Source organism: Oncorhynchus keta, chromosome 29, assembly GCF_023373465.1.
Source record: "Oncorhynchus keta strain PuntledgeMale-10-30-2019 chromosome 29, Oket_V2, whole genome shotgun sequence".
In the NCBI taxonomy this organism is placed as follows: domain Eukaryota; kingdom Metazoa; phylum Chordata; class Actinopteri; order Salmoniformes; family Salmonidae; genus Oncorhynchus; species Oncorhynchus keta.
Window position 1 is genome coordinate 19,700,078 of NC_068449.1, and position 13,386 is coordinate 19,713,463.

The following is a 13,386-nucleotide window of genomic DNA, read 5'->3' on the forward strand; positions in this document are numbered from 1 at the left end:
GTGAGACTTGGCGATCTGTTGTTAAACACAGTCCTGAACCAGAACATCACGACCTCAGAACACAATATTGGATATCTGAACAATGGCACAGAGTCGTAAATAAGACGGATGTGGCCTGACCTCTGCCAACCACACCTTCAGGCATGTCAGTGGCTGGTGAGTTCCTGTTGCTGTAGCTCTGGGAACCTGAGGAACAGATAATGGAGAAACACATATACTGAACAAAAATATAAACTCAACATGCAACAATTTCAAATGTTTTACTGAGTTACAGTTCCTATAAGGAAATTAGTCAGTTGAGATAAATCCAGTAGCCCCTAATTTATGGATTTCACATGACTGGGAATATAGACGTGCATTGGTTGGTCAGATAATTGTTTTAAATGTAGGGGCGTGGATCAGAAAATAAGTCAGTATCTGATGGGACCACCATTTGCCTTATACAGCACGACACATCTCCTTCGCATAGAGTTGATCAGGCTGTTGATTGTGGCCTGTGGAATGTTTAGGTTTGCACATGTTGGGGAATATTCAGAAGTGGAAACTATCCGTGGGAATTAACGGGAATATATGGGAATTAATGGAAATATTTGCAAATTGATATTACAGATTTTCTCAATTGCTAAAACACTAAAACCCATTGGCTGAACAAAGTTATCAGTTGCCTGGACTCATTTAGCTAATTATGCAGTCTGTTGTCAATACCTTAAACCAGGGGTGTCAAAGTCAAATGGACGGAGGGCCAAATAAAAAATTTAGCTACAAGCCGAGGGCCGGACTGTTCGAATGTTCATTGAAAAATTTTTAAATGACGCATATAGTCTAGTGAACCTAATTGAACCTACTGAAAACCTAACAAATATATTCCAATATGATCAGATAAATAAAGCAATATTTTCTTATGGCTCTGTCAGTAATCTTTAATTTTCAACAGACACAAAAGACAAATTTCCTTTATATAAAAATCCCCATAACATGAACATTAAATGAAAGAAACCGGTATTCAAGGCACCATCAGTAGCCTATATTTTCTATTTTAGCAAAAGTGGGCTAAATTTACTTCAAAGAAAAAAACAATAATAGCAATTTTCTATCATCCACTCAACTGAAATATTTTTAAAATATAATTGGATTGAAATACAATAAAATAAAGTGCAAAAATCTATTAATCAAAAACAACACTTTGTTTAAGGAGAAGTAACATGCAGTGAAAACAAATATTAAACTTTAACTTTTAAACTTGAACTGAGTAAAAACTCTAAATATGTGATTGCACAGTAATGTTCACTTGTTTGAGGTTGAGGGTGATACTTGGTGGTGTCCCATCTTTTCCACAAGTTCATCAATGTTCGGGGTAAGGCTCTGAGCTGAGGAAATCCTCAGAATTGAGTGGAGGTGTTCAGCAGTAAGTCGACTTCTGTGTGATGTTTTGTTCAAGTTCATCAAAGAAAACAGTTGTTCACACAGGTATGTGCTGCCAAACATAGACAACGTTTGAGCAGCCTGGATGCGCAGCTGGGGCATTGTGTCGGGAGGAAACGGGCGAACTCCGCAGCACCCACTGCCGCATATTTTGCCCTCAGTGCATCATTGCATTGGAGGTCAATCAACTCCATTTGGAGGTTTGGTGGTGAGCTTTCCACGTCAACAGCAAATGGGTTACCGAGCAGTTCCAACCTGCTTTTTTGTGCTTCAAAGTCAGCAAATCGGCGTCGAAAGTCAGCGGCAAGCATACCTATTTTATCAGCCAACTGTGCGCTCGGGAACGCACTGGTAGAGAGCTTCTCTTTCATGGTCTGGCAGCTGGGAAAGTGGCTCAAATTTTCTTTCCGCATCTGCGTCTCCCACAGAGTCAGTTTGGTTTTAAATGCCTTCACTGTACTGTACATATCAGAGATGACACGATCCCGACCCTGCAGCTGCAAGTTCATTGCATTCAGATGACTCGTAATGTCACACAGAAAAGCCATTTCACACAGAAACATTTCGTCTCGGAGTTGTGTTGTGTCTTTCCCTTTGCTGTCCAAGAACAGACAAATCTCCTCACGAAGCTCGAAACATCTTTGAAGCACCTTTCCCTGGCTTAGCCATCGCACCTCTGTGTGATAAGGCAAATCACCATGCTCCGTTTCTAACTCCGTCAGAAATGCCTTGAACTGGCGGTGATTCAAACCTTTGGCTCTGATAAAGTTAACTGTGCGCGTGATGATGCTCATTACATGCTCCATTTTCAAGGCTTTACCGCACAACGCTTCCTGGTGTATGATACAATGATAAGCTGTCAGCTCACCTGTCGCGTTTTCCTCTTGCATCTTTTCCCGTATCTTCGCCACCAGTCCGCTCCTGTGTCCACACATCGCAGGTGCTCCGTCGGTTGTCAAACCCACGAGTTTTTCCCAAGGCAGCTCCATCTCATTTACACATCTTGACACCTCTTCATACAAATCATGCCCCGTAGTTGTGCCATGCATAGGACGTAAAGCCAAAAACTCCTCTGTCACGCTTAGGCTGGAGTCCACTCCGCGGATGAAAATTGACAACTGGGCAATGTCAGAAATGTCGGTGCTCTCATCCACAGCCAAGGAATATGCAATGAAATCTTTTCCCTTTTTCACAAGCTGCTCTTTTAGATTGATGGACAACTGGTCTACTCTCTCGGCAATGGTGTTTCTGCTCAGACTCACATTTAAAAAGAGTTGCCTTTTTTCTGGGCAAACTTCGTCACAAACTTTAATCATGCAGTTTTTGATGAAATCCCCCTCCGTAAATGGCCGGGCTGATTTAGCGATCTCTTCTGCCAAAATAAAACTGGCCTTGACAGCAGCCTGGCCTTGTGATTTGGCTTTTTTGAACAGAGCCTGTCGAGATTTGAGGCCTCGTTTTAATTCCTCTGCCTTTTGTAGCCTTTGTTCCATGTCCATATTCTTGTTTTTGTCCGCGTGTTTCGTTTCATAATGTCGTCTCAGATTATACTCTTTCAGTACCGCCACACTTTCTCCACACAGAAGACACACAGGTTTTCCAGCTACCTCCGTGAACAAATACTCCGACTCCCACCTTGTTTGAAACCCCGGTTCTCAGTGTCCACCTTCCGTTTTGCCATTTTTGATGGGTATCTGAAAGTTAATTTTACTGTGATGCTGACAACTGCTGTGCCAATAAATATTGAAATGAAGCAGCCTACTGCTCGGTGCGTCACCGTTGCATTGTGGGAAATGTAGTATTGGTGCGTGTAAAAGATCTGCGGGCTGCCGGCTTGCTGCGGTCTGCGGGCCGGTTCTAATAATAAATCAAGATCATCCCAGGGGCCGTAAAAAACCTTCTCGCGGGCCGGATGTGGCCCGCGGGCCTTGACTCTGACATATGTGCCTTAAACCATTTCACATGATAAAACACAATTTGCAGATCTCACTTAGACTTTTCAGCAAAACTCTAAACACATTCTCATTCTCAAAACACATTCTGCACTCTAATGCACATGTCATCCATACTGGTAAACACAAGTGGCAACAATCAAATACAAATAGAGAACATATGTCATTGATTGAACACAACCACTCAAAATTGATTTAACCTGTTTCAAATGATGCGACACAACCAATATAAGCCAGTTCAGAGAGCAGACAGGTTGTTGAAGGTAGGAAGGAGAAAGTCTGAGAATGGATACTGTAGTACAGTGCATTGTAGGCTGTATACTGTACAATGGATGAATTGTATGGCACTGAACATTGTGCTTTCCATTTATTAACAGTACTGACTGCTCAATAGATTTTGACTGGTTGTAGGTTCATATCAACAAAGAACAAGATTTATAGTATCACAGAGACAAAGGACAAGTTTGTGAGATGCAGGGTACAGTACTGTAAAAATAGGGGTACAAGGAGGAGGAAGAACAATAAAAAAATTGCAAAGAGCAAAGCAGAGTAGTAATCTCTGATCAATTTCGAGCTACTATGATAGAACATGTTTTCGTTCATCAAAGGACAATGACTGAAAAATATGAATATTTTTGGGGATTAAAAATGTACTTCTCCCTGAGAATTGTATGTTTTGAACAATGTGTTTTCTATTTTTCAGTGTATTGTATACTGACTACTTGAGAGTGTATATCATTTTGATCACTTTGTTTATGATTTGAGAGCAGTGTTTGATTTTGAACACAGGTAAAACTGTTTTGAGGCAAATGTTTCATTTTGCAAGAGGAGTCAGAGATAAGGTAAATAGTGCTTGAAGATGAGGTTTGGTGTTTAATGTTTTCAGAAAATGGAGCAATGTTTCAGCAATTGTGTTTTAGCAATTGAGAAAAACTGTAATACCATTTAAATGTAGATGTTTTTGCATTGGATAGATTTACCATATCATATGGAAACAGAAACAAACATTTAACCTTATCATAAGTAGACATAATTGCAAATGACTAAATCCTTCCAATATAAATAAAAATATATATTTAGTTACGAATTGAACTTTAATGAAATGAGTTGACACTTCACATGGGATGATTTCACTGAGCAACAAAATAAAGGGAATATTGAATGATCCCCAATGATCCATCACATCTCCCAAAAACATTTTCAACATATACATAGTCTAGAAACTAAAGCTTTGGTTGTCTTCCTCTCAAGTTTCATGTCTTCTCCCTGGACCTCCTCAATGTCCACCTCTTGAACATCAGACTCTGAGGCCTCATCTTCACTGTCACTTTCCAACCTTGTTGAGGATGTCTCGTTGTCAGGCTCAAAAATCCTCAAATTTGCCCGGATGGCCACCAATTTTTTAACCCTTGTATTTGTCAGCCTCTTGCATGCTTTGGTGTGTGTTCCCAAACAATGATCAGTTGCACTCTGAGGAGGCTGAAGTTGGTGGGATTTAGAGGATGATGGAAGCAACAGGGGAAAGAGCCTCAGATCCAAGTCCCTTCCACCAGGTGGCTGATGAGATATGTTGGCACGACTGCCATATTGCATCTCCATCCCAAAGCCCTTGCTTGGAAGTGTACTTCGCCAGACTACCAAGAACCCTTCTCTCATCCAGGCCAAGGTGGCGAGACATGGTAGTGATGACACCATAGGCTGTGTTGATCTCTGCACCAGACAGGATGCTCTTTCCAGCAAACATGGGGTCCAACATGTATGCTGCGGCTTGCATGGGCTTCAGACAGAAGTCTTCAAGCTTTTTGATGCATTTCAGAACTGCAGATTCCTTTTCTTGAAGCAACAGTGAAGTGGGTCGGGCAGTACGGATTTCTTCACTTGTATCTGCAAGCAGAGTCTGAACATCAGAAAGGATGAAATTGTCTCCCTCAATCCGTGCAATGGCTACTGCTATAGGTTTCAGGCTGCTTACCACTCTCTCCCAAAATACATCATCCAAGAGAATCCTCTTGATGTGGCTGGCCATATCGGCAGACTGTGTTATGGCCATTGCTTGGAGAGACTCCTTCCCCTCCAGGAGACTGTCAAACATGATGACAACACCATCCAAAGGGGTGAAGCTTCAATGTGGTGCTCTTATTCTTCTCACTTTGCTTGGTGAGGTAGATTGCTGCTATAACTTGATGACCCTTCACATACCAAACCATTTCCTTGCCTCTCTTGTAGAGTGTATCCATTGTTTTCAGTGCAATGATGTCCTTGAGGAGCAGATTCAATGCCTGAGCAGCACAGACAATGGATGTGATATGAGGACAGGACTCCCCCACTTTAGACCAAGCAGCCTTCATGTTTTCAGTATTGTCCGTCACCAGTGCAAATATCTTCTGTGGTCCAAGGTCATTGATGACTGCCTTCAGCTCATCTGCAATGTAGAGACTAGTGTCTCTGTTGTCCCTTGTGTCTGTGCTCTTGTAGAATACTGGTTGAAGGGTGGAGATGATGTAGTTAATTATTCCTTGCCCACGAACATTCGACCACCCATCAGAGATGATTGCAATACAGTCGGCTTTCTCTATGATTTTCTTGACCTTCACTTGAACTCTGTTGAGGACCATGAGCTGTTGCTATCGATAAGGTGTCTGATTCATAATTTTCACCTCGAATAGAAGTAGAGGGACTTTTGTCAGAGGTTGCTTGTTGTGAGCACTGAGGGAACTTTATGCACTTGACCATATGATTCTGCATCTTTGTTGCATTCTTCACATATGATTTGGCACAGTATCTGTGAATGTACACAGTTTTTTCTTCTACATTAGCTGCAGTGAAATGTCTCCACACATCAGATAGTGCCCGTGGCATTTTCCTCTAAAGATTAGAAAAAAACGAGTACAAAACAAAAAAAATTCCAGGGCTAAACTTCCGATGAAAAATTCCGGAAATTTACTGGAAAGTTTCCGACCCATTGCAACCATAGGAATGTTGTCCCACTCCTCTTCACTGGCTGTGCGAAGTTGATATTGGTGGGACCTGGAACACGCTGTCGCACACGTCAATCCAGAGCACCTCAAACGTGCTTAATGGGTGACATATCTGGTGAGTATGCAGGCCATGGAAGAACTGGGACATTTTCAGCTTCCAGGAATTGTGTACAGATTCTTGCGACATGGGGCCATTCATTATCATGCTGAAACATGAGCTGAATGGCACGACAATGGGCCTCTGGATCTCGTCACAGTATCTCTGTGCATTCAAATTGCCATCATTAAAATGCAGTTGTGTTCATTGTCCGTACCTTATGCTTGCCTATACCATAACCCCTCCGCCACCATGGGGCACTCTGTTCACAACGTTGACATCAGCAAACCGCTCGCCCACACGACACCATACATGCTGTCTGCCATCTGACTGGTACAGATGAAATATGAAACTGGGATTCATCTCTGAAGGACACTTCTCCGGCGTTATTTTCCCACTGGAGTTGGGTACCCCCAGAAATTGCAGTCAGGCCAAGACCCTGGTGAGGACGGTAAGTACGCAGATGAGAGTCCCTGAGACAGTTACTGACAGTTTGTGCAGACATTCTTCAGTTGTGCAAACCCACAGTTTCATCAGCTGTCCGGGTGGCTGGTCTCAGACGATCCCGCAGGTGAAGAAGCCAGATGTGGAGGTACTGCGCTAGCGTGGTTACATGTGGTCTGCAGTTGGGAGGCCGGTTGGACGTACTGCAGAATTCTCTAAAACGACATAGAAGGTGGCTTGTGGTAGAGAAAATAACATTACTTTCTCTGGCAACAGCTTTGGTGGACATTCCTGCAGTCTGCATGTTAATTGCATACTCTCTCAAAACTTGAGACGTCTATGGCATTGTGTTGTGTGACAAAACTGCACATTTTAGAGTGGCCTTTTATTGTCCCCAGCACAAGGTGCACCTGTGTAATGATCGTGTTGTTTAATCAGCTTCTTGATATGCCACACCTGGCAGGTTGATGGATTATCTTGGCAAAGGAGAAATGCTTACTAACAGGGATGTAAATAAATGTATGCACAAAATGTTAGAGAAGTAAGCTTTTTGTGCGTATGGAAACTTTCTGGGATCTTTTATTTCATCTCATGAAACATGGGACCAACACTTTACATGTTCTGTTTATATTTTTGTTCAGTGTAGTACAGGACAAACAACATATTGCAAACATAATGAAAATACACTGTTTTTAGACAGCGATATGCCTCAATGGAGCAGACTTCTTTGCAGTGACTGACCTTTGGCAGTCCTCAGGGCTCTGATTGGCTCACGGCAGGCTAGTCTACTTGGGGGTGGAGAGTATTCTGTAGTCCTGTCCTCTTCCTCAGGTTCCATTGGTCCGTTCGAGTAGGTGACTCTTTGACCAACCACACTCACTTCAGGTATGATTTTATCTCTGAGTGGAAAGCCTGGTGGAGAAAACACAGAAACACCATTAGAGCTAAATAGAAACAACGACTCAGCCAGTAATAAGAGAGATCCTTTTACATGTTAAATCCTCACTGTACCTTGAAGAGCACTGAAGTCCATGGAGACGGAAGATCTCAGCTTAGCAGAAGGCACTCTAGCAATGTGAGGCTTTGTTGAAGAGGAGGCAGAATTCCCAGGGCTTTTGAAAGAGGTCAGAGGTGAGTCATCAGGAGGGATATCAGATCCATCATACCTCGGGTGTGTGTACTTGAAAGTGGGACCATCATAGCATGGCCCCTTTGCCCACCATAATTCTAGAAACAGGATCTCATTTGGTTCAACCTAGTTGAACCAAATGGTTCAACTTTGTCTACTGGTTGTCTACGTAGGTCTAAGAATCTTGTGGAATGTACCTGGTCTTGGTGCCATTGAGGGTGGTGTTTGGGGGTGAGTAGAGGCTGGAGAGGCCGCTCTCGCTAGCTGGGCTGGTGACGGTGGGGGAGTTGTGAGAGGGGGAGTCCAGAGCCAGCTCCAGTTTCATGGCTGAGTCTGGGCTATCTGGGTCAGGGTCTGAGCCACTCAGACTCACCTTGGCCTTCTTCTTAGCTGCGCTGCAGCGCAGAGAGCGCAGGGAGTTCAACATCTATAAACAACAACACATTAGCTCATCAGTAACCTGAGAGCAAGGCAAGAGGGTGCTGTGCATACAGATAATATTTTATGCATGGGTGTTATATCCATGACAATTTAGATGTCAAGTACTATTTCCCCAGCACTAACATTACATCAAGGATACTTAGTCCCAAATATGACCCATTTCACCACCACTGCAGTAATGAAGGGGAAACATTATCCACATTGCATATTCCTGCACTGAGTTATTCGGAGTACAGATATGAATAAAACCCTGATGGCAAGATGGTAGCTAAATCCATCTGGAGACTTCACTAAGCATAACCTTGTGTGTAAAACGTTGATCCTGACCTCCTGCCGGTCCAAGGGGTCCTCTTCCTGGTCTTGGTCTTGCAGGCTGAGGTGATCCAGGTCTAGGCGAAGGTCCCTCTCAGACAGGTGGTCCTGCAGGCTGGATGGAGATGGAGCTAGAGGACTAGACCACTGGCCATTCTGAGACAAGCCCCGCTCTGGCAGGAGAAGGCCTGGGGATGGGGAGATAGGCAGCCCGGTCCGCGTCCTGCTCAGAGCCTGTCGGAATGACGAGGCAGATGAGGAGCTCACCAGAGAAGCACGGTGAGGCCGTGGAGAACACCTGCTGGATGAGAAGTCACCTGTGGGGACAAAGAAAGCACTCAACAACATGCCTCAAATAAATTACATGACTATCAAGATGTACCCAATATGCAAAAGACACCAGACCCATACTTGATATGTCTTTCCAGGGGCTGGGGTCTCGTCTTTGAGGGCTGCTCTCTCTCTTGTTGGGCCAAGTGTTGGACATTGATAGTGAGTCAGCGCGGCGGTGGGACGGTGTTGGGGTCAGCAGGCCCCCAGGGAGTGTAGCCATAGGGTACGAGGGCAGTAGGAAGGTGCCCTGGGCCGAGGGGTTGGAAAAGGTGTGCTCAAAGCCGGAGGTCCCAGGGAGGAGACGGGCCTTGTGTACCACTGCAACACAAAGATCCTTCAGTTACCTTTCAATGAAACTGTTCTGTAGAAGGCACAGACTGAGCACAGTAAAGACTTCCTCACCTCCCTCTGTGTCAGAGAAGTTGGTAGATTTAAAGATGTCAGGGTCTAAGTCAAGGCTCCCACTCCTTCTCAAGCGTCCAGGGGATTCCCTCCTAGAGGACAGGGTTTTATGGGGCTCTGCAGAACCTAGAGGACAACAAATCAGCTATTACTGTAGCGTACCTCAACCATCATATATTGTCTATCAATACAATACGATGACTGGTTGCTTCAGCAACTCATGTTAAGTTTCAAAGTGATATGGTCAATGGAGTCCTCTTCATTGAGGCCAAGCTAAAGCTGGGGACAGGCTGGCTTGTGAGCCCAGTTCCTGGCATGGGGAATGTAATTGGATCCTAGTTTGTTTCACTTGATAAATTATTCTGTCTAGGTTTAATACCTTTAGCTAAGCCAAAGCTTAGTTAAAACATCCATTGACAAACCCATTCGTTCAGTAATGTTTGAAAACAGACTTTATGAGAGAGCAGCGAAGGGGGACATTTGTTCGGACACTGTTTGTTTATACTGTGCAGTAAAAGTTGATGGCGTGTTCTGTAGCCTGCTTTAAAAATAGCCAAGTCCAGTCTTGCCTGCAAGCACAGGCTAATCTTGAAAACAGTGGCTACGTAGAGGGTCACAAACACTCCCAACCCCAAAACACATAACTAACTCACACAAGTTTTACTTTTGTATTTCACTGCATGCTTTACTAGCAAAAAACATACAGCAGAAATATTGTATTATAATTTTACATTATTTGTAGGCTACTTTAGCAAAGTCTTGTACAATATTTTGGACTCATTTCAAATTTCCAATGCACCCGATTCAACAGTATTCACTAGTATACATTCAGCATTGTGTTAGATTACATACTGTAGGTATACAGTACGGATGGGCAATACAGTACCAGTCAAAAGTTTGGACACACCTACGCATTCCAGGGTTTTTCGTTATTTGTACTATTTTCTACATTGTAGAACGATAGTGAAGACATCAAAACTAAACTCAGCAAAAAAAGAAACATCCTCTCACTGTCAACTGCGTTTAACATGTGTAAATATTTGTATGAACATAACAAGATTCAACAACTGAGGCATAAACTGAACAAGTTCCACAGACATGTGACTAACAGAAATTGAATAATGTGTCCCTGAACAAATGGGGGGAGGGTCAAAATCAAAAGTAACCGTCAGTATCTGGTGTGGCCACCAGCTGAATTAAGTACTGCAGCACATCTCCTCCTCATGGACTGCACCATATTTGCTAGTTCTTGCTGTGAGATGTTACCCCACTCTTCCACCAAGGAACCTGCAAGTTCCCGGACATTTTGGGGGGGGAATGGCCCTACCCTCCGATCCAACAGGTCCCAGATGTGCACAATGGGATTGAGATCCGGGCTCTTCGCTGGCCATGGCTGACATGGCCAACACTGACATTCATGTCTTGCAGGAAATCAAACACAGAATGAGCAGTATGGCTGGTGGCATTGAAATGCTGGAGGGTCATGTCAGGAAGAGCCTGCAGGAAGGGTACCACATGAGGGAGGAGGATGTCTTCCCTGTAACGCACAACAAGCTCAGTCCGATGATGCGGTGACACACCGCCCCAGACCATGACGGACCCTCCACCTACAAATCGATCCCGTTCCAAAGTACAGGCCTCTGTGTAGCGCTCATTCCTTCGATGATAAACGCGAATCCATCCCCCCTGGTGAGACAAAACCGCGACTCGTCAATAAAGAGCACTTTTTGACAGTCCTGTCTGGTCCAGCAACGGTGGGTTTGTTCACATAGGCGATGTTGTTGCCGGTGATGTCAGGTGAGGACATGCCTTACAACAGGCCTACAAGCCCTCAGTCCAGCCTCTCTCAGACTATTGTGGACAGTCTGAGCACTGATGGAGGGATTGTGCGTTCCTGGTGTAACTTGGGAAGTTGTTGTTGCCATCCTGTACCTGTCCTGCAGGTGTGATGTTCGGATGTACCGATCCTTTGCAGGTGTTGTTACACGTGGTCTGCCACTGAGAGGACAATCAGATGTCCGTCCTGTCTCCCTGTAGCGCTGTCTTAGGCGTCTCACAGTACAAACATTGCAATTTATTGCCCTGGCCACATCTGCAGTCCTCATGACCCGTTGCAGCATGCCTAAGGCACATTTACGCAGATGAGCAGGGACCCTGGGCATCTTTCTTTTGGGGGTTTTCAGTCAGTAGAAAGGCCTCTTTAGTGTCCTAAGTTTTCATAACTGTGATTGCCTACTGTCTGTAAGCTGTTAGTGTCTTAACGACCGTTCCACAGGTGCATGTTCATTAATTGTTTATGGTTCATTGAACAAGCATGGCAGCGTAACCTAGTGGTTAGAGCGTTGGACTAGTAACCGTAAGGTTGCGAGTTCAAACCCCCGAGCTGACAAGGTCTGTCGTTCTGCCCCTGAACAGGCAGTTAACCCACTGTTCCCAGGCCATCATTGAAAATAAGAATATGTTCTTGACTGACTTGCCTGGTTAAATAAAGGTAAATAAAGGTAAAAAAAAAATAAAAAAAAGGGAAACAGTGCTTTAACCCTTTACAATGAAGAACTGTGAAGTTATTTAGATTTTTACGGATTATCTTTGAAAGACAGGGTCCTGAAAAAGGGATATTTCTTTTTTTGCTGAGTTTATGAAATAACACATATGGAATCATGTACTAACCAAACGTGAAAACAAATCAAAATATATTTTATATTTGAGATTCCTCAAAGTAGCCACCCTTTGCCTTGATGACAGCTTTGCACACTAATTGCATTTGAGGTTTGGTCCAACAGAATCGGTAATTTAGACACCAAAAGACATTGAGAGATTATTTTACTGTAATAGAAAAGTAGTTAACATTTCCAACGCTACCCTTTTTATGTATAAACTCCTCAAAGTGTGTGCAGAGTAGACACTACTAAAACAGGAGTATCAGTGAACATTGATTCTGGAAAATGAATGCTCAGTTTGTCACGCGCGGCATTAAGCCAGCATTTTAGCCAGACTATTATACTGGCTGTCTAGTCCATTTATAAATGTGCAATAAGCAAAAAACAATTATACACTGAGTGTACAAAACATTAAGAACACCTTCCTAATATTGAGTTGCGCAGGGATGCTGGCCCATGTTGACTCCAATGCTTGCCACATTTGTGCCAAGTTGGCTTGATGTCCTTTGAGTGGTGGACCACTCTTGATACATACGGGAAACTGTTGACCATGAAAAACTCATCAGCATTGCTAAGGGTTACGGTTAACATACATAATCTATGTCTCAAAGCTTAAAAAGTATTCTTTAACCTGTCCCCTCCACTTCATCTACACTAATTGGAGTGGATTTAACAAGTGACATCAAAAAGGGATCCTAGCTTTCACCTGGATTCACCTGGTCAGTCTATGTCACTGAAAGAGCAGGAGTTCATAATGTTTTGTATACTCAGTGTATAAGGAATTGGCAATTCGTTCTCATTCTGAGAAATAAGTAAATTCACTTGATTTCAACATCTGAACAAAGTGGACAAACTAGCATGCTGTTCAAATGGAGTGTGCAAAGCTGTCATCAAGGCAAAGGGTGGCTACTTAAAGAATCTCAAATATAAAATATATTTAGATTTGTTTAACACTTTTTAGGTTACTACATGATTCCATATGTGTTATTTCATAGTGTTGATGTCTTCACGATTATTCTACAATGTAGAAAATAGTACAAATAAAGAAAAACCCTTGAATGAGTAGGTGTCCAAACTTTTGACTGGTATTGTATATATCGTGATTTGCCCATAAGCAAAAATAATAATAATTGAGATGATTTTTAGGGCATATCGCCCAGCTCTAGTATACCAGAAGGTACTAAAAGTAGTGGAGGTACTCGTTTCGAAGTCCTAT

The 13,386-nt window shown here is 43.3% G+C and overlaps 1 protein-coding gene across 3 annotated transcripts in view; it reads right to left on the reverse strand.

Moving 5' to 3' along the window:
- The window catches only part of LOC118362414 (TOG array regulator of axonemal microtubules protein 1-like), a 37,635-nt gene that overhangs the window by 13,859 nt on the left and 10,390 nt on the right, over positions 1-13,386 (reverse strand). For all 3 annotated transcript variants that reach the window (XM_035742723.2, XM_035742725.2, XM_035742724.2), the window contains exons 3-9: positions 9,511-9,636; positions 9,187-9,426; positions 8,791-9,092; positions 8,220-8,449; positions 7,905-8,005; positions 7,635-7,805; positions 121-186 (exon numbers count right to left, since the gene is read on the reverse strand). In XM_035742723.2, coding sequence (XP_035598616.1) covers positions 121-186; positions 7,635-7,805; positions 7,905-8,005; positions 8,220-8,449; positions 8,791-9,092; positions 9,187-9,426; positions 9,511-9,636 — 1,236 coding nt within the window. The remainder of the gene's footprint in view (positions 1-120; positions 187-7,634; positions 7,806-7,904; positions 8,006-8,219; positions 8,450-8,790; positions 9,093-9,186; positions 9,427-9,510; positions 9,637-13,386) is intronic.